Genomic DNA, 25,005 nt, shown 5'->3' with positions numbered 1-25,005 from the left:
TCCCCTGGGATTGCCCCTCTGTCCCCCAGAACCGCCTCTCGGGGACGGTCACCTCACCCCCTCAGGGATCACCCCCTCGTTCCTGAAGGCGAGGGTCGCCCCCTCACCCCCCAAAACTGCCCCTCAGGGATCGCCCCCTCTCCCCAGAACTGCCCCCAGACCCGCCGCGCTGCCCCTCCGGAGCCACGCCCGCAGGGATCGCGGCCCCACTCCCCCACACCCTCGCAGGGCCCGTCCCTTGTCCCCCAGGGCCCACCCCGCTGCCCGTGCCCGCCCGGCCCCGCCCGCCGCCGCACGCCCTCTCCCCGCCCCGCCGCTCCCCTGCCCGGCCGGCGGCGGCGCCGCGCCGTGCCCCATGCGCCGCTGCTGCCCGGCCCTCTGCATCGCCCCCGGCACCCGCGGCCGCCGCGGCGCCGCCGTCGCCATCGCCGCCCCGCTCCCGCCCGCCGCCGTGTCCCGCCCGCCGCTGCTGGTGCTGGTGCTGCTGCAGCGCCGCCCCGCGCCGCCCGCTGCCGCGCCTCCGCCGCACAAGATGGCGGCCGGTGGGAGCGGCGGGGGCCCCGGGGGCCTCTCCTCCTCCTGCCCGCAGCCGCCGCCGCCGCCGGGCAACGGGGCCGCCGCCGCCTGCACCAACGGCGCGCCGCCGTCCCCGCCCGGCCTCACCTACAACCAGTGCGGCGCGGCCAACCCGGCGGCGAGCGGCGGCGGCGCGGGGGGCCCGGCGGCGGCGGCGGCGGCGGCGGGGGCGGCGGGGGCCGCCGGGGGGGCGGGCGGCCCCGGCGGGGCGCTGCAGCGGGAGCCGGTCTATAACTGGCAGGCGACGAAGCCCACGGTGCAGGAGCGGTTCGCTTTCCTCTTCAACAACGAGGTGCTCAGCGACGTGCACTTCCTGGTGGGGAAGGGCCGCGGCTCGCAGCGCATCCCGGCGCACAGGTGGGAGCGGGACCCCGGGGGCGCCGGCCGGCTGCCGGGGCCTGGAGGCGGCCGGGGCGGGCCGGGGGGGTGGCCGGTGGGTCCTGCCGGGGCCGTGCGGGGTGTCGGGGGTCCCGGGCCTCGGGCAGGCCGTGGGTGGGTGCGGGTTTGCCGGGGGTCCCCGCTGTGCCGGGGGTGCGCCGGCGAAGGGGCTGCGGCGTTTGTGCTTCATGCATCGCTCATGGAGGAGAAAGGGGGGTCGGGAAGCTTCACCCCGCGGTTTGTCCGCCCTGCGGAGCGCGGGGGGGCGCGCAGGCCCCAGCCAGGCCCAGCGCCGGGTGGCGGGACGGACCCGGGCGGGACGGACCCGGGCGGCGGGGCCGGGGGCTCCGGTGGGGGGGGTGCCTGAGTGTGGTGCGGGGGGGGGTGCCTGTGGTGTGGGGGACTCTGCCCGTTGCGTGGCCGGTCCCTGTCACCTCGCGTCTCCCCCGGCACTCGATGGATTTCGTGTTGTTGCGGTCTCCCGGTCCAGCCCTGGGCTGCGTTGTCCCCGGGGGTGGGAGTGACTGGGTAAAACACCCAAATCCCTGGGTTTTGCCCAGAAGCCATCCTTGTTTTCTGTGGGGAGTCGGGGAGGGGTAGTGCCCGAGACTGCGACAGATACAGGGGCCGCCGAGAGCACTGGGGATGGAAAGGAAGGAGCAATGATTTGAGAACCCAAATATCTGCCACGTTTTCCTTTAAAAAGCCCTTTATTGACTCTTTTCTGAAGGCCTGGATTTGGGGGAGGGTCATCCACCGCTATAAAACAAACCCCCGTTCTAGAGGCGCCGCGCTGAGGAGGCGCAGGCCCGGGTGAGCAGCCGGGGCTGCTGTTGGAGGCCGAGCTGCCATTTGAGAGCTGGCAGCCGGAGCCGCTCGCTCGCCCTGGAGCCGCGAGTCGCCTCCACCTGGATAATGGAAAACCCACGGGGCTGGTTGGCGTTCGGTGCCTTCGGGGAATCGCGTGTGCCACTGGCAGCGCCGGCGGCAGAGAGCCTTGGGCTCCAGGACCAGACCTGCTCCGGTCTGGGGGTGGGAAGGCGGACTGGCGCACTCAGAAATGGTGCTTGGCCAAGGGAGCCTCGCTCCGCACAGCTTCCGACGGTCGCTTTCTCACACATGCTCGTGGTGGTTTCCCCTTCAGATTTCCCTTTTTCTCTCGCTTTCCAAATGAAACACACTTGTTCTAGGCTGATATGAGCGTTTAGGGTGCTAGTTCTTTTATAATTCGAAGCTTAATTAGTATTTGGGTAAGCTTGCTCCTGTCCCCAGAGCTAGGCTTGCTCGGTGGGGAGGGGCAGTGTTCAGCACAGAAATAAATGGAAAATAAATGAAGCTTAAAAAAAATATAGCCCCAAAGTGAAATGCTACTTAATTGCTCTGAAATCCATCTGGTGCTCTGGGTGGTGAAGATAGAACAGAGCGTGTCATGCCGTGACATCCCCCTTACGGATTATATAGATTTTAGTAAACTTGCCTTATGATATTACAGTTGGGATATCCTGATGATTCATGAAGCACGGTGGTTATTTCAGAAACAGCTTAAAATAAATCCACCCAGACCCCTTCTGCGCTCGTTCTCCCACAGCAGAAGATGTTTGGCGCTGGAATTGAGTCGCAAAGCAGCCATGAGTCTAATTCGAGAGGCACCGTGTTGCTTCGGCAACCAAGGGCAGATGTTCGCGCTCGGGTGCTGGGGTCTGGAACAGCGCACGGTTAACAGGTATTTCCACAGCTGGTTTGATTGTGTTAATTCTCAGACTGGGCCAGGTGTAAAGCGTGGCTGTGGTGCGTATCCTAAACGGGGCTTTTGGCCCGTGGTGCCTCGAGGAGCGCTCTGCAGTGTCTTGCTTTGGTATCCATGTGCCTACCGGTGCGTTAGAAGTCGCCGACTTGGGCAGCAAACCGGTCAGCGCAGAAGCCCTGAGGGTCGCAGCCCTGCTCCCCGTTGGGGCTCCGGAGCAGGGGTCGTGCCAGCCATAGGCTGAGGTTGATAAATGATGTGTATGCTGAGCAACAGGGAGCGGAGCAGGGGTTGTGTTATCCATAGGTTCGGGTTGATAAACGACACGTATGCAGAGCGAGCGCAGGTGAAGTCCCCGCGGTGAGGAGGATCCTGGAGTGATGTAGCTGTAGGTTCAGGCGTGTTTCTAAGAGCTTCAGCAGTTTGTTTAAAGCCGTAGAAGCAGACAAGAGATATTTCGCATAGCAACCAAGAGCAACCGTTCATTTTGTGCGTGGAAGGTTGATTGAAGGTGTGTCTATCCAAGCGTCTGTCCTGCCAAGCATCCGCAGCCTCCAGATCAGATATTTTCCACCTTCAGGAAGCTCCAGACCCTGCAGAAGTTGCTTTTGTACCCTGGAGCAAGCGCGGTCTCTGCGCTGCGAGCTCGTCCCCTCTCGCCACGAAGAAGGCGGAACGGCCTGAAGTTATTTGTGTGGAGGCTGGCGGAGCGCGGGTCCGAGCAGGCTGCTCCGGGCTCCGCAGCGCTAGCGCGGCCAGGGCCGAGGCCTCCGTTAGCCCCAGCAGCACGAGAGAAGGTCTTTTTTGTTCTGTCTTTTGCCAGACCCTCTTCATGGAGCACAACAGCACGGTTAGAAACATCTAAACTTCCCCAGCCAGGCGCTGCACGGGTGCGATAATTAAACTTGTTAATTGGCCAGAAAACATGACCCAAAAGGGACCAGAACAAGCGTATGGCGCTGCCCCCCGTGTGCTCCAGCCTGGGGACAGTCTGGGCAGGTTTTTGGCTGCTGCTGCCAGGTTTCTCCTCTGGTCTCATCCTGCCTTTCCTCGGGTGCGGATTAGCCCGTAGCACCCGCGGCATCGTGTGCCGGGTGTCCCACCGCTCACGTTCCGGGGTTGCACGTGAAGAGCTGCCCCGGGGGTTCTAGAACCCCCCTCCCGCTGGCTTCACCCGCTGTCTCCGCTCCTGGCGCGGGAGGACGCGGCCGGCAAACCAGCGTCGGTCGGTAGCTGCTCGTCACCGGTTTCACCGAGCTCCAGACGCCAGGCGCTGCTCCGTGCCCGTGTCGGCTCTTCTGGAAGAAGAGATATTGTAAGATTTCTGCGCAGCGGAGCAGCCGGAGGAGGGAGGCGCTGTGCAGCGCTGGGGTAGTCGTAGTTCTTGAGTGGTTTGTCTTATTATTGGTGGCACCAGAGTGCCTAGAAAGGGAGCGGGGATGGTGGCTATCAAACTAGGTGGTGCGTAGTGACGAGTTTTCCTTAAGTTTTCAGTACATGACAGTGGGGAATTGCACCAAGACTTGGGCTCTGTTTGCTGGGAGAACTTGAATTCTTTAAGTTCACTGTTTCTTGGCTTTTCAGCCTCACAGATCGTCCGCAGGCTCCCGAGGGGACTTTGCAGAGCAGCCGTGTGCGTTCTGTTCCGCAGTGCACGCAGCCTTTGGGGAGCCAGTGCTGTGTTGTGGGCTCACAAGAACATCGCTCGCGACTCCGGTGTTTTCGCAGTAAAGGAACAGAAAGCCCGACACTCCCTTCTGTTGCAAAACGTTGTTGCTTTAACACGGGGAGGATTTGCTGTCCCTGGGGGTGCCCTTGGGGAACAGCAACTAGCCTGGGGATTTTTTTTTAAGAGAACGAAAATGGTTTAACGCAAGTTTTTCTTTTTGCTTGTTTTGTTTAACGTTAGGTTTGTGCTGGCCGTGGGCAGCGCGGTCTTCGATGCCATGTTCAATGGTGGGATGGCCACAACTTCGACAGAGATTGAGCTGCCTGACGTGGAGCCCGCTGCCTTCCTCGCCCTGCTCAAGTAAGCGGCTCCTGGTGTTCCCTGTAGCCCCAAGGAGCACATCGATTGTGGAGAAGGGTATTTTAGTGGCAGCAGTGAACCGTTTTGCAGAGTGGAGATCGTTGAGTTTCTAAATAAAACGCCTTTTTGTTGATCTGTTCAAGGGCGTTTAAAGGGTGGTGTTAAATCACTCTGTTCCTGGGGAGAAGTCTGGTGGAGCTGCTGCACAAAGATACCCGACTCCCTCCATGTTTGCTTCAGCAGTAGTGAGACGAGTGTGCCCTCCTGCTGCTGATCGGCCGTGTGGGCAAAACTGAGCCGTGTGGCTCCGAATTCTGTAAATGCGTGGTTATGTGTAGTTACACGGCGCGGACGCGGCAGCGGGAGGAGTCCTGGTCAGCGGGTGGAATAAGTGCCCGTGCTGACCCTTGTAGTTCTGTCGATACTCACCCGTTCTCGTTCATCGTTGCTGGTGTGAAAACCTTCATCTCTGCAGTACAGGAAGCAGGGCCAGGATGATGGGCAGAAGTACAGACATGTTTTTTAATGAATTTCAAGGGTTTTTACCCCGTGATCTTATTGACCGCACCAGAGCAATGTTTTGTTTGCGTGTTTTCAGGTTTCTTTATTCAGACGAAGTGCAGATTGGACCAGAGACTGTTATGACAACGCTTTACACAGCTAAAAAATATGCAGTTCCAGCCCTTGAAGCCCATTGTGTGGAGTTTCTCAAAAAAAACCTCCGAGCAGACAACGCGTTCATGCTGTTAACACAGGTGAGCCTGCAGTCATTTGTGTTGCGTCCCTTGAGCAAGGTCCATCGCAGTAACAAACTGGAGGCTTTCTGAGTGTCACAGAGTTGGTTGTCCAAAGGGGAGCAGTTCCGCGTCACCCCGCATTCTTACGGGGGCGCAGCGCTGACGAGCGGGCACCCAGCGCGCCCGGGCGTGCGGACCCCGGGGTCCTCCCGTCCTGCCCGGCGGATCTGCTGCTGGGTTTTCTGCCTTGGCAGGATCAGGAGCGTCTGTCAGGCTCCGATCGCAGTTCCTGCGTCGCTGGCAGCGTCTGCAGCGGCGGCTTTTGCAGAAATTGAAGCTTACGCTCACATGTCTTGGTGGTCCAGGGGGATCTGGATTGGTAGAGAAATAGTTACGAGGCTGCACTTAAGCTGCACAAAGAGATTCTGAGCAGCTTCCCAAGCTGCGTGAGAGCTTTGTGTGGAATAGTAACCTCGTTTGGAGGGGATTCTTTAAGGTAACTAGATTAGAGTAGCTGTTTCTTTGCAAAACATGCAAAAGCACTAAGCAGGTCGCGTACCCTGCGGGTTGTGCGCGTCTCTGGGACTCGAGCTAAGGCGTTATTGCTAATACATGAGGTCCGCGCGACTGTTCTTACAGAGCAAACTGGCTCTGCGTGTTCCTAGAGTGAGCAGGCCCGGAGTCATTGGACAGAACTTTCTTGTAAGTATAGAAATTGTGTAATAAAAACTACCCCTGCTCAGCGGACATAGACAATATGGTGCGAGGAAGCTCTATAACCACGTTCGCTGGTGTGACGGTGAAACAAAGATGTGCCTGAAGACACAGAATGAAACCAGGGCTGGTGCCCGGTGCGGATTGCTCTCGTGTTTCTTGTCCCGCTTACCGGCCTGCGCAGGCGGGTGCAGCGCAGCGGGGTCGGGGTGCGCTCGGGCACGGTGTTGCTAACGGAGATGGGCTCTGGGAAAGAAGGGGGGGTCTTCATTTAGTGTAAACTTCGAAATACCTTTTGTATTCGTGACTGCTGCTTCGTTGCCAGGCAAGGCTTTTTGATGAGCCTCAGCTGGCCAGCCTGTGCCTGGAGAACATCGACAAGAACACGTCGGACGCCATCAACGCGGAGGGGTTCACAGACATCGACCTGGGTGAGCCGCTTCCCCTCCTCCCTCTCCTGCTTTGTAGCAGGGGTGTCGCAGGTTAACGTTTGGCTCTTCTCTCTCGTGTCTTTGCTGTTCTGGACGAGCCGTTGCACGAACAGGCTCTGGCATGAGCAGAGAGCACGCTCGCTCGCAGAAATATTCTGGAATCTGCTTATTTGGTGCAACCTGATTTTTCTGGGCACGCCACAAAGCCCGTTTCCTCTGTTGCTGTTGGCAGGTTTGGGGTGGGTGTAACTTGCCTTTGTGGAGTTGGCATTATTCACCGGCCATCAGATTTTGCAGTTAAAAAGGTGTTGCGTTTTTGGCAGCAAGAACTGGCTGTTTTAATTATCGTATGCAGTTTCCAAACTTGCTGTCTGCAGTCGATAAGCATTCACGTTCAGCCTTCAGCCGTCTCGTGAGATGGGCCGTGGAGGTGAGGCACGGGTAACCTGGCTGTCACACTGCGTGCTCCATCCCAATTTGACGTCAAGCAGGTCGCAGTTCATCCTACTGCCCTTCCATTAATGCACCAATTAAATGGGCACCATTTGCTGCTCCAGTGAGTTATTTCCTTATGGAATACGCAGATTTATCTTCCTCAGCGGCTGCAGGCGGCACTTTTGGGAGATGCTGTTTTTAAAGCTGCTTCTCTTTTAGTTGGCTGTACATAGGGCACGTCTGGGCGGGTAAGATGGGGTGATTTGGGGTAGCGCCTGAATGTGTCGGTGTCTGTCGTGCCTTGCAGACACCCTGGTGGCGGTGCTGGAGAGGGACACGCTGGGGATCCGGGAGGTTCGCTTGTTTAACGCGGTGGTTCGCTGGTCGGAGGCCGAGTGTCAACGGCAGCAGCTTCAGGTGATTCCAGAGAACAAGCGGAAAGTTCTGGGCAAAGCGCTTTCTCTTATCCGCTTCCCGTTGATGACTATTGAGGAGTTTGCAGCAGGTAACTGAACACAAGGCGTTTCTGCAACCCTGCTCTTTGCTTTCTCTGAACTGCAGAGAATCAAGTACATGAAAATGGATTTTCTCTGTGTATGCTGTAGTAATTGAACTTTGAGGTTATCCCCCATTCCCATTGATCTAAGAATCTGCTGTATAAATGTCGTTGCCATCTCTTGCTGAGTGATGGAGACTACGTGCTGCAGCAGGCGGGAGCCGGTGGGATCATGGCTGGTTGTTCGTTCTCCGGTGTGTTTGGGAGGCGGTTTCCTCGCCCAGCTCAGAGCACAGACCGGCCCGGGGCTCACGCTTTCCGGTCCGACTGTTCCGAGCGTTTAAACTGCACAGGGCTAACGGACTTGCCAAGAATCGGTGCTGGTTGCTCCCGGAGAGAACGGGGCTGGCGCTCCCCGTCCTCCGTGTGTGCCGCCTCTAACCCAGCGCTGGCGTTGGCCGTTCAGAGCACAGCCCCAAACCAGACAGTCTTCCAGAATCTTCTTTGAGCTGAAGGGTTGGTGTTTAGTCTGTGTCTCAAAGCATTTTTCAAGTTGACGTTAAGATTTTGATCGATGAATTTGTCAAAGTCATTTACCAGCTTTGACTCAAGATTTTTTTGAGTTTTGCCCTCGTTGCCCGTTCTTTGCCTTCCTACGCGGTGACTCTCCGGGCATTCAAGCTGGCAATCAGCTTAAAGAGGTTTTGTGCTGGAAGACGCTGTGGAGCCCTTTTCAAAACTCACACTTGTTCTAGGCTGCGGTTCTGCGTACAAAGCAGCAAAACCAGTCACTGACACCATTTCCTTTGCAAATCGCTTCTCAAGGCAGAGATGGGGTCGGCGCATCGACAGCCGATGTTGTACATACTTCAAGATGAAGGAGTAAATCTGTGCTTGAAACGTGGTACCCGCTTTCTGTTTCTTTCAACCCTTCCTTCAGATCTTGGGTCCCCCCGTCTCACGGGGATGGACCTTTGGCCTAAAAGATGAACAGAAGCCCCGAGGCTGAGGGGCTGCACCCCCAGCCGTTCTGAAACGTGGGTCTGTCTTGGAGCTGCCTTGGCTTTGTGCTTTTCCTGAGTGACTCCGGTGCTGATTTTTGCAGCAAGTTTGTTGTGTGATCGGGGATCAAACACAGAGTTTTGTGTGAAGATGTTTTAACTGGCAATCGTGTCACTCCCTCCCCTTAGAGCAAGTAATTTGAGAACCGAATTCCAGCAACTCAGGATAAGTTCAGACATGATCAATGACGACTGATTTTGCTGAGCAAAGTGTCCATGAGCTTATTTATCTGTTAGCAGTCAGCTTCCCTAAATTCTTCCATGTCTGCGTATTGCAGCCCCGGACCACCCTGTGTCTGCAGAACGTGGCGCTGAGTTTAACCAGCTGCAGGTGGTTTTGCACCGACACGCAGCTCGGCGTTCGCGTCCCGCGTCAAAGAGCACTTACTGCCCGTGTTCCTCCAGTACGAAGGGGTCTCGTTTCGGTCAGAAGCCTCTTGCGGAGGCGCAGGGCAGCGCTGGGCTCTCATGCTCACAGGCTGGTTCTTACCCAGTTCCGCTCTTGAAAAGTATTCCAAGTAGTTTCCAGAACTTCAGTTTAGCATCACTTTGGAAAAACTATCGAGTTACCGGGGAAAAAAAGATGAGAATGTGTTTCAACTCTGCTGGAAATTGCTGGTGCTTTTCCCTTGAGTCTGTAATGAAGGTATTAAAAAAAATCAGATAAAAAGCGCAAGCAAAGTAAACAAAACCCCAAAACCAAACAAACCAAAGCAGGGGTTAAATGCCCAAGAGGAGAGGGGGATCAAAGCACCTGAACCACCTTTGTCTGGACAGAAAAACACTCCTGTATTTTCCAAGTTGACGGTAACCAGGTTCCGTACAGAGCTGTGCGCCCCATTCCGTCCGGGGTTTGACCTCGTCACCCACCAGTGAGATAACAGAACAGTTTGTGTTGGAGGGACCTCCCCCGCTCCCCAGTGCCCCCCTGCCATGACAGGGACATCGTCACCAGCTCAGGGTGCTCAGAGCCCCGTCCAGCCTGGCCTGGGATGTCTCCAGGGATGGTTCATCTACCCCCTCTCTGGCCAACCTGGGCCAGGCTCTCACCACCCTCAGGACAACAGTTTCTTCCTCATGTCCAGCCTGAAACTCCCTCCTCTAGTTTAAACCATCACCCTTGTCCTGTCACAACAGGCCCTGCTCAGAGGTCTGTCCCCATCTTTCTTTACTGGTGTCACACGGGTTTGACCCACTCTTAGCTGCAAGTTTGCTTCCCATGTAATCCAAAAAGCTCCCCTCTGCTGCCTGAGCTCTGACGTTGCTGCTTTTGTCCCCGTGCGCAGGCCCCGCGCAGTCGGGCATCCTGACGGACCGCGAGGTGGTCAGCCTGTTCCTGCACTTCACCGTGAACCCGAAGCCGCGGGTGGAGTTCATCGACCGGCCGCGGTGCTGCCTGCGCGGGAAGGAGTGCAGCATCAGCCGGTTCCAGCAGGTGGAGAGCCGCTGGGGGTACAGTGGGACTAGTGACAGGATAAGGTCAGCTCCTCTGCTAATTCTGCTGCCGCTAGATTCGTGTTTACTGAGCTTTGAGCCTGCTCTAGACCTAAACCTGCGAGGTTACGTGCCAGACCCTGATTTCCACCGTAGAAACCCTCCTGTGAACTCCGGGTTATCCGGATCTCCCGGTGCGCTGACCCACACGTGCAGCTGCGGGCTGCCGGCTGGCTTCTGTGTTGGCGAAGGTTTCCAGCAAATGGGGCCCCGCAGCACAGGCCTTTGGGGATAATTCCCCTCCTTTCACGCGGCTTCTGCAGCCGTGCGGGCGCGGGGCGCGTGGAGCGCGCTGGTGGCGTCCCCCGCTGCCCGGACCTGTGACCAGCCCGCGCCGCCAGCGCAGCTCCCCGCGCTGAGCCTGAACGCGGCTCTTTGAAACCCCTTAGTCTTGCCTGTTTGAGGGAGGGATTAGAACAAAACACTGGCTGCGCCTGCTTTTCTGCTGATACCTGGTGTGTTCAGGCCTGAGCTCGCAGAGAAACAGCAAAGCCCGGTCACGGTGACAGGAACGCGCAGGTGCGGGGGCAGGTGGGGTGCGCGAGCTTTGGGGCCCACGCGGTCAGAGCAGACGGGAGGTCACGGGACAGCGCTGGTGATTTCCTGATCCCATCCGTGCCTCGGGTGCAAGCGGGACTCGCTTTTGTGTAGCTCTAGAGCATTCTTGAGCCTCTTCGTGGGCGGGTCTCGCGTCTGGAGGGCTGTCGGGTGGCTGTGCTGGGCCATCCCTTTCAGGTCGCGGTTGGAAGCAAACGCTGCTCTCGGATGTAACGCTCAGAGGCCTTTTGGAGCTCGTGTTTGACTCGCAACCTCGAGACGCGTTCTGAGCCCAGACCCTGCAGTTTCCGCGATGGGATCGTGCAGCTTTGTGTTTTACAGGAGCAAACAAAGTTATTGCCCTTTAGGACGGTCAAAGATTTAAGCTTGCAAATAATTTCTGTAAAGGATTTCAGTTATTAGTAGGAGTCGCGCTTAAAGCTGTGATATGTTGGATTAAATCGTGGGTATAAAACTGAAGTGAGTGAAGATGTTTGTGTATCGTCCGTGTACTGAACCAGCACAGGAGCGGCAGGCTGCTCTGACTTTCCTGATCTGTCCCTGCAGGTTCTCAGTAAACAAAAGGATATTTGTAGTTGGGTTTGGATTATACGGATCCATACATGGGCCAACGGATTACCAAGTAAATATACAGGTAATTCTCTCTATTATGTTAAAAATATTTGCTGCTGTAGGGACTAGCTTACACTTTTTGGTAAATATACAACAGAATCTTGGGTGGGAAGGGACTGTGTGTGTTTGTAGACGGGGTGGTTGGCAGATGTGGCGAGGGCCAGATGGGCACTGCGGATAAGCGGGATTATTGCTCTCGATTTTGTGCAGCGTCCCGCTGCGCGCGTCGCCGCCGGATCCCCCCGGCCCGCGGCCTCCGAAGATCAAACCACAGCTCTGGGGTGTGTGGGGCGGCCGCTCTGCTGCCGCTGTCGCAGCGCCCGGCGCTCCGAGCTGGACGAACGCCGCGAGCAGCCGGCACTCGGCGCGGGCAGGGAAGAAGGGGATTGCTGCGTCTGTGCTGCGTGTGGCCAGTGTCCCGTTTGACGTGACCAGAAGGCTGAGGGACACGGTTGCCGGAAGCCCCTGGTGACCGTGTGCAGACTGAGGTGCTTTATGGAAATGGTGTGTACGTGAGGCTGGTCTGGGTCACTTGGGAAGATCCATCCCCGGGAAAGTGACCCCGGCGCAGCACGGCGCACAGGATGAGCACGGTCTGCTGGGGCTCCCGTAGCTGTTGGGGTCCTCTGAGATCTTGGGGGAGAAAGGCAAGTGAAGGTGTGAGCTCAGAACATCAGCCCGCAGTCCTCTGGTTTGGGCCCCTCACGCCAAGAAAGAGCTTGAGGTGCTGAGCGAGTGGAGAGGAGGGACCGGAGCTGGTGAGGGGCTGGAGCACAATGTGATGGAGACTGAGGGACCTGGGGGTTCAGCTGGAGAACAGGAGCTGAGGGGAGACCTTCTGATCTCTGAACTGCCTGAAAGGAGCTTGGAGCCAGGGGGGTCGGGCTCTGCTCCCCAGGAACAAGCGCCAGGAGCAGAGGAAACGGCCGCAAAACGTCCTGGTCAAGCTGCCGTGTGCCCTGGTTCAGCCCGTCCCGGGGACCCTCCTGCCGTGGGGCGGCGCTCAACTCACCGCGCCTGTTCAGTTCAACACGTGTCTTCCAGATCATCCACACGGACAGTAACACGGTCCTGGGGCAGAACGACACCGGCTTCAGCTGCGACGGCTCATCAAACACCTTCCGGGTCATGTTCAAGGAGCCCGTTGAGATTTTACCCAACGTCAACTACACGGCGTGTGCTACTCTGAAGGTACCGGGCTGGGCTGGGCTGAGGCGGGATCGTGCGACTGTGACGGTGGTGGCGGCCTCTGTGCGGTCCCTTTGGTGCAACGGGGATTCCACTCTGCGTTTTCGAGGCCGGTAGCGTAATCGGGAGGGTTTGCTCTGTGGTCCTTCCCCTGCTGGTGCTGTGTGCCCGTTCACCACCAGCAGTCAGGGTTGGTTTTGACTTGTCTTGCGAGCGTACAGCAATTAACAGGCTGCATTAGTGATGAAGGGATGGCATTGTTTTTTTGGTGTACACAGATAAGCTGCCGGTTCCGCCGGCGCGTAACGCAGAGCCTGCGTGCTGCTGGGATGGTTGGTATTTAACTGTTGAGGTCTGGTTAAATGTGACGTGCAGTTGTGATAGAAACGAGACCTCTGCTCGCAGTACCGGAGGCGCGAGGAGCCGGGAGGCGCGGGGACCCCGCAGTCCCGTCCTGACCGGTTCTCGTCTCCCGTGGCCGCCGCAGGGTCCCGACTCGCACTACGGAACCAAAGGACTGCGCAAAGTCATCCACGAGTCGCCGACGACGGGCGCCAAGACCTGCTTCACGTTCTGTTACGCGGCCGGGAACAACAACGGCACGTCGGTGGAGGACGGACAGATCCCAGAGATCATCTTCTACACATAGTGAGCTGCGCCGGACTCTCCGTTCTCGTCCCCGTCACCTTCCCAACTAAATCTCTGGCTGAGTTGACCACACCGATGGGAGCCGCACTAGCCAAAGGTCTCAGTAAAATCATTTCAAAGCTCATGTTCTGCCTTGTGCTAGTGATTCTGCTGCTATCACGTGCCAGACTAACTGGTGTCCCAGTCCCATGTGTAGGTTGTCTGTGGCTCGTCATTTTCACTTCTACTGATTAATCCTATCTAATAACATGCAATTTTTTTTGGACTGTAATGAATGTAGATGCATTTCCACCAGTCAGAAGCATGGAAACGAGTGGCTCTGGTTGTGGTTTGACTTGCCGGGAGGAGATAAACCTGCACAAAGACACAGTTGGGGCTGCGTGGCCCGTCCTGCTGCTCCAGCTCAGCAGCCGAGCTGATGTTCCCCACCAGGGCTCAGCCCGCCCGGGCCCGACCCCTCGAGCGTCACGGGAAGCGGCCTTTCCCCCGGCTGCGCTGTCCCCGCTGTTGGGCAGCTCAGGGCCGGAGCGGCCGCGGCCGTTCGCGCTGTCCTCGCTGACCGGTGGCCGCAGGGCCCGGCTGCGCTCCCGCGCCGCTGCCTTCCTCCCCGGCTCTTCGGGCTCCGTGGTGTGTTTTGGGGGGTCCGGGACAGCCCGTGCTTGGCAGCAGTTGCCCCGCTGGTCGTTACCGTGCTGATTAGCCCTTCGCAGATAGCGCTGGGGTTTGCCAGTTGCAGCACTTGCCCCGTTCCTGTGCGTCGCTGCTGGTTTCACGCACGTCTCGATGCGTTTTCTCTGCGTTTCCTGCATCGCGAAGCCCCGTGCGAAATAGGAAGAGGTTTGAGGTGCGACCGCCCGTTACCCAAAGTGCAGCAGATGGATGAGGATTCGTGAAGCAGTTCAAGAAAAATGTTAAAGGTTTTGTGTTTGCACGAGCCGCCTGTTGGGGCAGGCACGGGAAAGACGCAGTATCCCCAGATCCCGCCTGCTCGGGGCTGTCGAGCTCTGTTATCTTGAAGACGCCTCTTTGCCCCCGTTCGGGGCCGGTTCCTGTTCCCACAGCAGCTGCGACTCGAGGGGACGGGGCCGCTTGTGCCCCTGGCTGCCCCCCCACCCTCCCGCTGGCAACCCCGGGATTCCTCCTCCTCCTCCTCCTCTGCAGAGGAAGCTGCGATTAAAACGCCGGAGCCTTCCGCGTCCGCGTGGGACTCGCTGGCCGGGAGGTGCCGACGTTTCCCTCCGCGAGCGGAGCCGCCGTGACTCACCACGCAGTTGTCACCGCGCTGGGCCGCTGGAAGTCGGCGCCTGGTGGTCCCTCGCTGGCTGGGGACACGACCCGTCTGTGCAGGTGCCTCCTCACCAACGCCGCCAGAACACCCTGCGCCCCAACCAGGAGCTACTCCCCATGTCCATAGTGTGTCGCGTTCTCTAGGAAGACGTTGTAAGATGTGTATATTGTAAACCTGCTTCAAGGTAGGATGTTTTTAATATGGCCAGTACTAAAGAAAAACAATAGGTTAAAAACAAAATGATGGGTCCACGATGTAGCTATGGAAGCCGCCTGTGCCACGTGAAGTGCTGTGAGCGGGTTGGCAGCCGGGGCGGGTGGCGCTCGGGGTGGACGCGGCTGCGCCGCTGCCCCTTCCCGGGGGCTGTGGGAGCCTCACTGCGCCCGTCCCGGGGCGTCTGCGCTGGGCCCGACGCCTTGGGCTGCAGCGGTGGCAGCCGTGGAGATGATGGGAGTGTGGCAGAGGCAAAGCCTGCGCTTGGCCGGAAGGAGCCGGGCCGGGGCAGCCTGGGCTCAGGCGGCTCCTCGGGCTCTTCCCTGGAAACGTCTGGGTTTCTGTGGTTTTGTTAACGCAGTTACAGCCCCTCCTGCCCTTCCCGCCGTCCGGGAGGGGAAGGAGCCAACCCTGAGCTACACCGGAGCAACTTCTGTTCTTATGGCTTTGATGCAGTTGGATGCGATTCTGGCTTTGTAGATAGATGAATGTAATTCATTGTTGGACATGCCTGTTCCCAAGAGTCTGAGACGTTCTGTTGTAGCGCGTCACCTCCCGAGCAGAGCTGGCCCGGCGACCCCAGCGCTATACGATGAATGTATCCGACGCTCTCGTTCGTGTTCACACTCTGCTTTTGGCCAGCTTTGTGATCTGTAAATAGGATCAATAAAGACATTCGGGTTGTACAGAAGTTGCCTCGTGATTTGGAGCGAGCTGGCGGTGTCTGCGCGGGAACAGCCCTGGGGGCTTCGGCTTCTCCCTCCCCGTGCGTGGGGTGAGTGCAGTTGGGGGAAGGAGATCCCGGCTGGGGAGCCCCGAGTGTCTGGGGAACCCCACGTGTCAGGGGAACAGTCACGACTGAGCCCGTGCACCTCTGGGGAACAGGAGGGGGTGGAATGGGTGTTACCCTGTGTGTGGTGGATTTAGCCCTTCATTTTGTGACTGAATTTAACCGTGACTGGTGGTTTCTGATCCTCAGCCTTGTCCTTCTGCTCTTGCCCCTCGTACCCGTCAGTGCCGCCCTCGCGGGGGCACAAGAACACACAGGGGCTGGATCGCGGAATCGTTTTGGTTGGAAAAGACCCTCAAGCTCATCGAGCCCAACCATTCTGCAGCCCCGGCCCTGCCCCGTGTCCCCAGAACCTGCCGGCCGGGAGCACGATCCCCGTCCAGAACACCCTGTGCCCCCAGTCCCGCTCATCATCTTCTTACAGGAAACCCCTTGAGGATCCCCAAGCGATCAGGCGGGAGCCGGAGCCGCTGGAGCCACCGACCTCGCTGCTCCGCGGCCGCTCCTGCGCCACGAGGAAGAAATGAGGGGCCCTAGTTTTAGCTCCGAGCAGTTTGCAGCAGGAAGGGCCGGGGAGCCGAGTCTCTGGAAGGGTGAGAACAGCGGAGGCGTCGCCCCCACCCGCGGCCGCGCGAGCGGGCGCTGAGCCCCGGGGAGGGCTTTCAACGGTTGATTGGTTTTTTTAATTTTATTTTTTTAAATTGTTTTTTATTAAAAAAAAAGAGCCCCTAAATTCTATGGCTTCCAGGAAGCATCAGAGAAATTTAAATGCCATTTCTGTACACTTTGTTTTGAAGCGGTAACTAAACTCGCAATGGAACAAACACCCTCATGTACAATTGCAGTGTTTGGACTCCTCGTTGGAAGGACGCTCAGTGGGACAGACGGACACGGGGCCGGGCCGATGCGCCGGTGCCGCGTCCGGGACACGTTTAAGGCGATTTAAAAAGGAATCTGTTTGTCTCGTCGGGGAAGCGCGGGCAGATGTTCCACTTCAGCCCCACGGCGGCTGCCCCAGGCAGAGCGGGGGGCGATCCCGCGTTCGGGAGGATGAGGCGCCGCGGACACCCCGGACTCCCCCAGCCGGCACAGCCCCTCCCGCGCCCCGAGACGGTCGCTTTGCACAAATGGTTCAAAGCAGCCACAGACGGTCCCATTTTCCCCCCCCACCCCCCTGAGCCTCAGCCCCTCTCTTGGGGCAGAACAACATGGTTTTGCTAAAGATAAGTGTGCCCCCTCCCCAAAGGTGTCGTGATCAATGCCACCCCAGCGCAGGGGTTCAGTGGTGGGAAAGCTGCAGTGCCCGGGGGTGAGGAACGGGGTGGGGGGGTGTCTCTGTGTCTGTATCTGTGTGTCCGTGTGTCTGGGTGTTTGTGTGTAAATCACATCCAGTTCCCCAGCCCAGCGGTGCCGGACGGTGCCGCCATGGCCGCGCCTGTCCCGATGCCTCGGGGGGACTCGGCCCCGCGGCAAACGGTCTGTAAAACCAGAGCGGCCAAACTCCGCTGCCCTGCGGCCGCAGGTACCAAATGCGCTGCCGCGCGACACCCCAGCGGGTGAGGCGGCTTTGCCCCCGCTCAGCCTGTCCCCACGTCCCCCAGCGTCACCCACCTGTTCCGGGCCAGACCCAACATCGCCATATTGCAGAAGTGCATCATCAAAAGACTGTAAACATGGGCGGGGTTGCTGCTGTTTCCTCCCAAGCCCCCCAGACCGAAGGTGTTAACGAAGCGGGGGGACACACCCAATGGGGCAGCCAAAGTGCTAACAGGTGGGGGACACACCCAATGGGGCAGTGCAGAGGTGTTAACGAGGGGGGGGGACACACCCCATGGGGCAGCCAAAGGTGCTAACAGGTGGGGGACACACCCCATGGGGCAGCACGAAGGTGTTAATGAGGTGGGGGACACACCCCATGGGGCAGCCAAAGGTGTCAACAGGTGGGGGACACACCCCATGGGGCAGCGGGAAGGTGTTAACGAGGGGGGGGACACACCCCATGGGGCAGCACGAAGGTGTTAACGAGGCGGGGGGTGGGGGGACACACCCCGTGGGGCAGCGGGGGCGGGGCCCACAGGCAGCGCAGACTCCGTGACAGAGGATGGCGGTCAAGGACGGAGGACTCGGCTCGCTGCACCCAGACTCACTTTAAATTAACTTAGAGACAAAGAAGCAACAGAAAAATAAATTCCTCCTCAGCCCACTGCTCTTTGTGAATCTGTTTCCGCTCCTTCGGCTGCGGCGGCGCCGAGGCTGTGGAGCTGATCCCCGTGTGCAGCCGTCGGACCCGGAGCCGAGTGGCGCTGGGGACTTGGTTCGGGGTCTTTTTTCTGTTCTTTTTGACGGACGCAGGACTTGTGAAGTCGGGCTCGGTTCGCGTGAACGGCCCCGCCGGGGGGGCGGCGGAGGGAAGGACAAGCAGTGTGGGGAGGCCCCGCTCCCCTCCTGCGCCTGGGGCGCTGGGGGCGGCCGTCCGGCTCGGCCCCCCCGGCCCCGGCCAAACCGAGGGGCCGGCGGCTCCGCGGTCACGGTCCAGCCCGGCCGGAGGGAGAGGAGCCATGGCACACCGCTCCACCCGGCCCGCGGCTCACTTGCGACGCTTGGTGGTTTTCCTCTTCCTTCTCTTGAAGAAACAGCAGCACCTGGGGACAGAGGGGACACTGTCAGTGCCAGGATGGGCTCAGCCGCCCCACGGTCAGGGTAGAGCCGGTGGGGGGATCACAAACCCCTTGGTGAGCCCCAGGACAGAGCTGCTGCGGGAGGTGCCCCCGGTGCGTGGCAGGGGCTGGACCGGGAGCACCGCGGCAGCCACGGCAACTGGCACTGAGCAGGGTGACACCGGGCCGAGTGACACCGGGCAGAGGACATGGCGCCAGGCACAGCCAGGGCTCCAGAGCAGAAACAGCCCTGGTTCCGGGCACGTCCCTCTGCGCTGGATTTGGGGGGACGTGTGAGCCCCGGGGCTGGGCAGAGCAAGGGGGAAGGGGCCGGGGTGGTGGTGGCCCTGCAGGGACAGCCCGTGGGGTCTCGGGAAGGGGCCGGGGTGGCGATGGCCCGGCCGGGGCAGAACAGCAGCTGCTCACTCTGGGCTGTTCCTGGCCGAGGTGTCACCCAAACCCGTGTCCACCCGGCCCTGGTGAGAGTGGGACGGTGGGGGCCGTGTCCTTACTTTGTATCGTCTGTCACCTCCACCTCGGTGGGGGCTGTGATGGGGGCGTTCGAATGTCCTGCCGTCGGGTCGTCCGTGTTCAGCTCGCCGTTGGTGGAGCTCATCACCTGGGGAAGGACGAATGTCAGCGTGGGGCAGCCCAGGGGGCACAGGCCGGACCTCGTCCTTGTTCCCCACGGCAGCTGCATCCCAGAGGTGCAGCCCCAGGCCCTGTATGAGGTCTCCACACAGGGCAGCAGGATGGTGCCCTCAGTCTCGGTGCTGAGCGCTCCCAAGCAGCCCCGTCACACGGAGGTTGGATCCCCTGGGTGTCTTGGGGGGATCTTGGCCCAGGGACCCCGGCACACCCGCTGGGGACGGGCCTGGGGGCAGCCAGCTCCAGCGCCCCTGGAGACACGGCCCCGCGAGCCGTTGGCTCCATGGAGATGGTGCTGTGGCCGAACGATGGACACAGCTCTGGGTCCCCAACACCATCGGCCCCACTGGGCTCAGCCCCCGCCCACCTGGGGTGCCCCGAGGTTCCCCCGGGTCCTGCCCGCTGGCCGGGGCAGCGAGGCGCGTGCAGCGCCAGGAGCGAATCCAAGTCACCAAACCAAGGACGGGGCTGGCACCGGCAACTGGGACTTGCCTGAAACCCCCGTCCTGCGCCCACTGCCCCCCGGCCAACACAGGAGCTCCCCGGGTAGCGCGGCCACAGGGTCACCAAGCTGCTCGGCCCCGGCGAGGAGGCTCAGCCCAACCAGGACGCGCGGAGGAGCCGCCAACAGCCACAGAGCCTGCCCGGGCTACATCAAGCTACAGCCCCCCCAAAACAAGCCCGAGACCCCTGTGCGTCACCAGCACCCCGCAGTGCCGGGCACAGGCGGAGGACGGGGTCGGTTTGCAGAGCGAGCGGGAGCAGCCACCAGGACATGGAGGGGACGTGATGGGGGAGCGGAGCAGAGCACGAGCTGGGCCCTCGCTCTGCCCCAGCCCCGCCACGGGAGCCGGGCCCATGCCAGGGACTGAGCGCCAGCCGGGGATCACCACGGAGCAGCGGGAGCGAGCAGCAGCGGCGGGGACGGGAGCAGGGACAGGGAGCAGCACAGGCCGGCTGGGGGACCCCACGGCTGCCCCAGCATCCCCGCGGCGCAGGGCACAGGCTGCGAGCGCACGGCCGACAGCGCGGGCGCGGGTCCGGGGCCGGGAGACGAGGCCCAGGGCTGCCCGGGACAGGGAGGAGAAGCAGGGCTCGAAGCCGTCGCTCCGGTCAATGAGGCACGGGGACGTCCCCACGTGGGACAAGGCCACATTGCCCAGCATTGCTGGGACAAGCAGAGCCTGATTTCCCAGAGCCGGCGCTTCGTCCGTCTCTAACCGCCCTCTGAGCACGGAGGAGCCCGGCAGCCCCTGGGAAGCAGTGCCAGCCGAGTCTGCAAACCGTGTCACCCGCGCCACGGGGACAGGGCAGCGCAGCCCCGGGGCCACGTGCCGCGGCCCAGGCGTGAGCAGGGCAGGGCGGCGGGGCTGGCCCCGGCACGGCCGGCACACGCGTCAGTCAGCCTGCGCCGCGGTGCTGGCTCTGCTCCCCCCGGCCCCCCGCCCTCGGCGCGTGGTTGCGTGTACCTGCACGGACCCCCCGAGCCGGCCGGCCGCCAGGTGAGCTCCCACGGGCTCCTCGGCGGGCTGCCCACCGGCCTGAGGATCCCACACCTCCGTCCCCTCGGGCGGCTGCTCGCGACAGGCAGGAGGAACAGAACGAAAAGAAACAAAAGAGGAAGAATGGGGAGGAGAAGGGAGAGGTGGAGGGAAGGGGCAGGGACAAGAGTGGCAAAGGGAGTCGAGAAAATAAGACATGCAAAAGCAAAAACATGACCGGAGCAGCTCGAGTCTGTGATTGCGGAGGGCACTCGCGCGGCACCGCCCTGACGGCTCCCGGTGCAGCCCCCGCGGTGACGCTGCGGGTCTGTTCCTCCCTGCACGTCCACGCACACCCCCCACCCGGCACGGCAGCCGCGGGAGCTGCGTTTCGCAGCGGGGGTGGCAGAGCGCTCGCGGCACTGGGACATGCAGCCGGGCCGAGCTGACACCACCGGCCGCTCTCCTGTGAGCACAACGTTCCGAGGCCAACGCGGATCTCTGGGGTGATGGCGAGGACGCCGAGGGCGCCGGGCTGCCAGCTGTCCTGCGGCAGAGAGCACCGCGCTGCCAAACTCTCGCCGTGGTGAGCACGGCACAGCCCCAACGGCTGCGGGGTCACCCCTGCGCCCCCGGATGGAACCTGCTCCAGTGCTGTGGAGTTTGTACTTTGCTTTTCCTGCTCAGACACTGAGTGCGAACATCCATGTGTGTCCTGTGCTCAGGACCCCCAGCTGCGCCAGCACTGCAGGGGTCTCAGAGCGGAGTCCGTGGGCTCTGTGCAGAAGCCGCGTCCCCGCTGAGCAAGGCCAGGTTTGCTCTCCACAGCAGCAGTCCCAGAACCATATTTTCTGCACCAGGGCAGCACAGGCCACGGCAGCGGAGAAGGGGCAGCCTGGCCCCTTTCCCACGGTGACGCAGGCGGGAGCTGCCTGCCCAGCTCTGCCCGTGTCCCTGCCCTGGCTGCTCCCAGCTCAGCCCCAGGTGCCCCAACAGCTCCCATGGCAAAGCCAGCCCCACCAGCATGGGGCCACGTGCTGCCAAAGCAGCCCCACGCATCCCGCCGAGGCCCAGCCAGCTCCTCCCTTGTCCTATGTCCCCGTCTCACTAACGGAAACGGCACCACAAACAGAGCAGCAAGTTACCCCTGTGGGGACATTGTCCCCAGCACAAAGCGGCTCAGCCTGTGCGGTGCCCACACCCACCAGCAGTTTGCCTGGCGCTTCCCCGCGGTGACGCAGCCTCCCACGCCACTTCCCCCGCTGCTGCCAGGCCAGCTGGCCCTGGGGACACTGCCCGGGTCCCCCCGCCAGCCACAGCCACAGCCCCTCCCACAGACAGCACTGGGGTCAGAAGGGACACCCCAGTGCCTGTCCCCATGCAGAGGCCCCGCTGGGCTCGGTGAGTCTGCGGAGCAGGAGCCCCGTGCCCTGGCATCGCTGCTCACCTGGTGTTTGGTGTGTGGCTGTGCTTTGTCTCTGTTCGGGGGCTGCACCTGCACCTCGCTGTGCATCGTGCCGATGGGGGTGGGCTGGGGACACGACAAGGACAAGGTCAGCCACGGCACAGCAGCCCTCCCGCCACCCCGCGCCTCCCCATCCAACCTCTGGCCAAACATGCGAAACACCCCGGAACTGGAGCCCCTGCCCGCACCCCAGCAGCCCCAGGCTGGGTGTGTGAGCCCCACGGCAGAAAGTGGGGTGACAACTGGGCTGGGCTCCCCTCAGCTCCAGGAGCCTCCAATCCCTGCAACAGCCCCAGCGCGGAGCGGCTGCTGGGTCCGCTGAGGACTGGTGGAACTGGTCTCTGGGGCAGGGACAACTGCCGACCCGCACCCCCCCATGCTGCCCACCGCCCCCGGGGCCCAGCACCCCCCGCCGGTCCCCTTGTCACTCACCAGCGGTTTTCCTGCCCAGTCGTATTCGTAGTCGAACACGTAACCGTTCCTCTCGAACAAGTCTGTGAAGAGCTTCCGCAGGTAATCATAGTCCGGCTTCTCGAAGAAATCCAGCCGCCGCACGTAGCGCAGGTAGGTGGCCATCTCCTCTGCGGGGACAGAGTGGGCTCCGTTGGGGCAGGGGGACAAGGTGCCAGGCCAGCGGGCTCTGGGGACAAGCTGGGGACAGGGACGAGCCACGCAGAGTGTCCTCACCTGGGAAGTTCTCACAGAGCACCTCAACCGGAGTGGCTCTTTTGGTGTCACCGATCTTCTGGTACCTCTCCTTTAGTGTGTCAGCCTGGCAGAGACAAGGAGCAGGTCAGCACCGGGGACAGGCATGTCCCTGGGGAGCGGGGGCACTGGGGGCCCAGCAGACCACTAAAGATTTCTTGGTCCCCCTTTCCCAGGTGACAGTGAGAGCTCGTTCCCAGGGAACCCCCTCACCCAGGGCAGGTCTGGAGGACAAACGCCAGGGACAGGCACCACGAGAGCAGCTGGGTCACCCGCAAAGTGGGGGGACACAGCGAGACGGACACCGACAGGCCCCTCAGCACAGCAAGGACCTGGCAGAGAGCTCAGAGCAACAGCCCCTGCATCTGGTAGGTGTCAACACCCCGGGGAGCAAAGCTTCCCCCTCCCAAACCCCCTGATGCTGCCCACGGCGGAGCAGAGCCAGCCCACGGCCCAGCCGAGCCCATGGACAGCGGGAGCTGGCACTTACCTTGAGGCCTTGCCAAGGCAAGCTCCCACGGAGGAAATACATAAACATGTGCCCTAACGCTTCCAGGTCGTCCCTGCGGCTTTGTTCTGCGCGGAGAAAAAGAAGAGACCGGTTATGTTTCCACTAGAGCCACCTTCCCTGTCCCTGCCAAACCCAATTTTCCTGCCAGCATCCCAGGGTGAGGAGCAGAGGGCAGTTTGTCCCCGGTCACACCCCTGGCAGGGGGGACTCGCACCCTGCAGTCCCCCTCCCGGTCCCTTTCGGCTGAGGCGGGGCCGGCCGCGCGCACCTTTTCCGAGGTGGGTGTTGATGCTCATGTAGCGTGCTGTCCCTGTCAGGCTCTTGTGCTCTCGGTAGGGGATGTGTTTTTTGGTCTCGGGGTCAATATACTCTTTGGCCAGGCCAAAATCGATGATGTGGATGGTGTGCTGCCGCTTGCTGCCTGGCCGCCCCACCAGAAAGTTCTCTGGCTTGACATCTCTGTAGATCAGGCTTTTGGTGTGGACATATTCCATCCGTGTGATCTGGGGGCAGAAGGAGATGTCAGCACCACAGTGGATGCGCTGGACTGCTGCCTCCCCACACCCTCCTCCCCTGGACCCGACGGCTCCAGCTGCCTTGTCCCCAGGCAGCAAACCCGCTCCCTTCAGCCCAATGTCACCCTGGGTCAAAAGGGCAGGCGTGACAGCTCCTCCCTCCCTGGGGACGGCCTCAGCCCGGCCACATCTCAGACACACAGTGAGAGATCACAGACCCATTTTGGTTGGAAAAGACCCTCAGGATCACAGAGTCCAACCATAACCCACCCCATCCCTGCCCCGTGTCCTGAGAACCTCATGTCCGTCTGTCCAGCCCTCCAGGGCTGGTGACTCCAGCACTGCCCTGGGCAGCCTGTTCCAATGCCCCACAGCCCTTTGGGGAAGAAATTGTTCCTAAATCCAACCTCAACCTCCCCTGGGCAACTTGAGGCCGTTTCCTCTGCTCCTGGCGCTTGTTTCTGGGGAGCAGAGCCCGACCCCCCTGGCTCCAAGCTCCTTTCAGGCAGTTCAGAGATCAGAAGGTCTCCCCTCAGCTCCTGTTCTCCAGCTGAACCCCCCAGGTCCCTCAGTCTCCATCACACTTGTGCTCCAGCCCCTCACCAGCTTCTTCACCCTCCTCTGAACTCTCTCTAGTACCTCAGTGTACTCAAGATGTTCAGCTGTGCTTGGGGAGCGGCTGCGTGCAGGGGAGGGAGAGCTCTCCTTCACCAGGAGAGGGTGAGGGATGGAGGGGATGATCCGGGATGCGCCGGGCGCTGGCTCACCCCTCCTTCCCCTTCCCTTCCCCGTGGGGTCCCCAGGCACCCCCTGCTCCCCGGGGGTCTGCGGCCAGAGGAGCTGGAGCTGCTGTGCTCACCAGCTGGATCGCGATCATCAGGACGGTCTTGAGCGTGAAGGTCCGATCACACAGGTCAAAGAGATCTTCTAGGCTGGGTCCCAGCAGCTCCAACACCATGGCGTTGTACTTCCCGCAGGGGCCAAAGTAGTAAACCTGAGGAATTCCTTCTGCAAGAGACGGAGCAGCGGCTGTCAGGGGCTGCAGCGGCGCCGAGCAGCACGTGGCTGTGCTGCCACGGCCGTGCCATCGCCGGAGCCAGGACGGGGGCTGCAGGTTTGGGGATGTCTCTGCAGTGCCCTCTGCGCCGCAGCCAGCCCAGCTCTGCTCTCGCAGGAGGGTGAAGGAGGCAGCTCCATCTGCGTCCCTGACTCTGCTGCGGGGGAGCTGGGCGGGAGAGAACTAAATCAAAAGGGATCAAAGATTAGACGTGGCTCTGTGTAAAATGGCCTCTCCCAGCCGAGCAGATGGGCAGGAGTCGCTCAGGCCGGGAGGGAAGCAGCAGAGTCACGCTTACGGGAAGCCTCCCTCTCGCAGCCACGCCGCCCGGCTCCCCGCGGCAGCTCAGCCCGTACCTGCATTGCCGAGCTGTTTGTAGAACCGATACTCCAGGTGCAGCTGGGGGGCCCGGGATTTTATGGGTTCCTGAAGGAGAGAAGGAGAACGGTCAGGGGAGCGGGACGCTAGGGAGGTCTGGGTGCCAGACGCCTTCGTCGCATGCTGGCAGCAGCTGGACTGAGAGCATTTGGGGCTGAGAAAAAAATGGCATAAAATCGAGATGAAGCCCCAGGGT

At 60.9% G+C, this 25,005-nt stretch overlaps 2 protein-coding genes across 5 annotated transcripts in view; one reads left to right on the top strand and one right to left on the bottom strand.

Moving 5' to 3' along the window:
* Window positions 1-328: 328 nt before the first annotated feature.
* On the top strand, window positions 329-15,293 carry BTBD2 (BTB domain containing 2). 3 transcript variants are annotated; one of them, XR_010468222.1, is made up of 10 exons: window positions 329-933; window positions 2,543-2,677; window positions 4,608-4,727; window positions 5,326-5,482; window positions 6,504-6,609; window positions 7,352-7,549; window positions 9,888-10,036; window positions 11,200-11,287; window positions 12,310-12,456; window positions 12,941-15,293. XR_010468222.1 is itself a non-coding variant. In XM_065042052.1 (10 exons), the coding sequence occupies exons 1-10, from the start codon at window positions 356-358 to the stop codon at window positions 13,100-13,102; spliced, it is 1,884 nt and encodes a 627-aa protein (XP_064898124.1). In that variant the 5' UTR covers window positions 337-355; the 3' UTR covers window positions 13,103-15,293. The 3 variants fall into 3 exon arrangements, 2 of the variants coding, with proteins under 2 accessions (XP_064898124.1, XP_064898125.1); XM_065042052.1 differs by having other exon boundaries at window positions 337-933; window positions 9,888-10,080; XM_065042053.1 differs by lacking the exon at window positions 2,543-2,677 and having other exon boundaries at window positions 341-933; window positions 9,888-10,080.
* A 2,231-nt stretch (window positions 15,294-17,524) lies between these two features.
* The window catches only part of CSNK1G2 (casein kinase 1 gamma 2), a 31,431-nt gene continuing 23,950 nt past the window's right edge, over window positions 17,525-25,005 (bottom strand). For both annotated transcript variants that reach the window (XM_065042058.1, XM_065042057.1), the window contains exons 4-12: window positions 24,788-24,857; window positions 24,234-24,382; window positions 23,128-23,362; window positions 22,839-22,924; window positions 22,331-22,415; window positions 22,076-22,224; window positions 21,626-21,709; window positions 18,562-18,668; window positions 17,525-18,034 (exon numbers count right to left, since the gene is read on the bottom strand). In XM_065042058.1, the coding sequence (XP_064898130.1) occupies window positions 17,980-18,034; window positions 18,562-18,668; window positions 21,626-21,709; window positions 22,076-22,224; window positions 22,331-22,415; window positions 22,839-22,924; window positions 23,128-23,362; window positions 24,234-24,382; window positions 24,788-24,857 (1,020 nt within the window). In that variant the 3' untranslated portion in view covers window positions 17,525-17,979. The remainder of the gene's footprint in view (window positions 18,035-18,561; window positions 18,669-21,625; window positions 21,710-22,075; window positions 22,225-22,330; window positions 22,416-22,838; window positions 22,925-23,127; window positions 23,363-24,233; window positions 24,383-24,787; window positions 24,858-25,005) is intronic.

This window comes from Columba livia, chromosome 27 (genome assembly GCF_036013475.1).
Source record: "Columba livia isolate bColLiv1 breed racing homer chromosome 27, bColLiv1.pat.W.v2, whole genome shotgun sequence".
Taxonomy (NCBI): domain Eukaryota; kingdom Metazoa; phylum Chordata; class Aves; order Columbiformes; family Columbidae; genus Columba; species Columba livia.
Note: the sequence above shows the minus strand (reverse complement) of the source record. Positions and strands in the feature narration are given on the sequence as shown.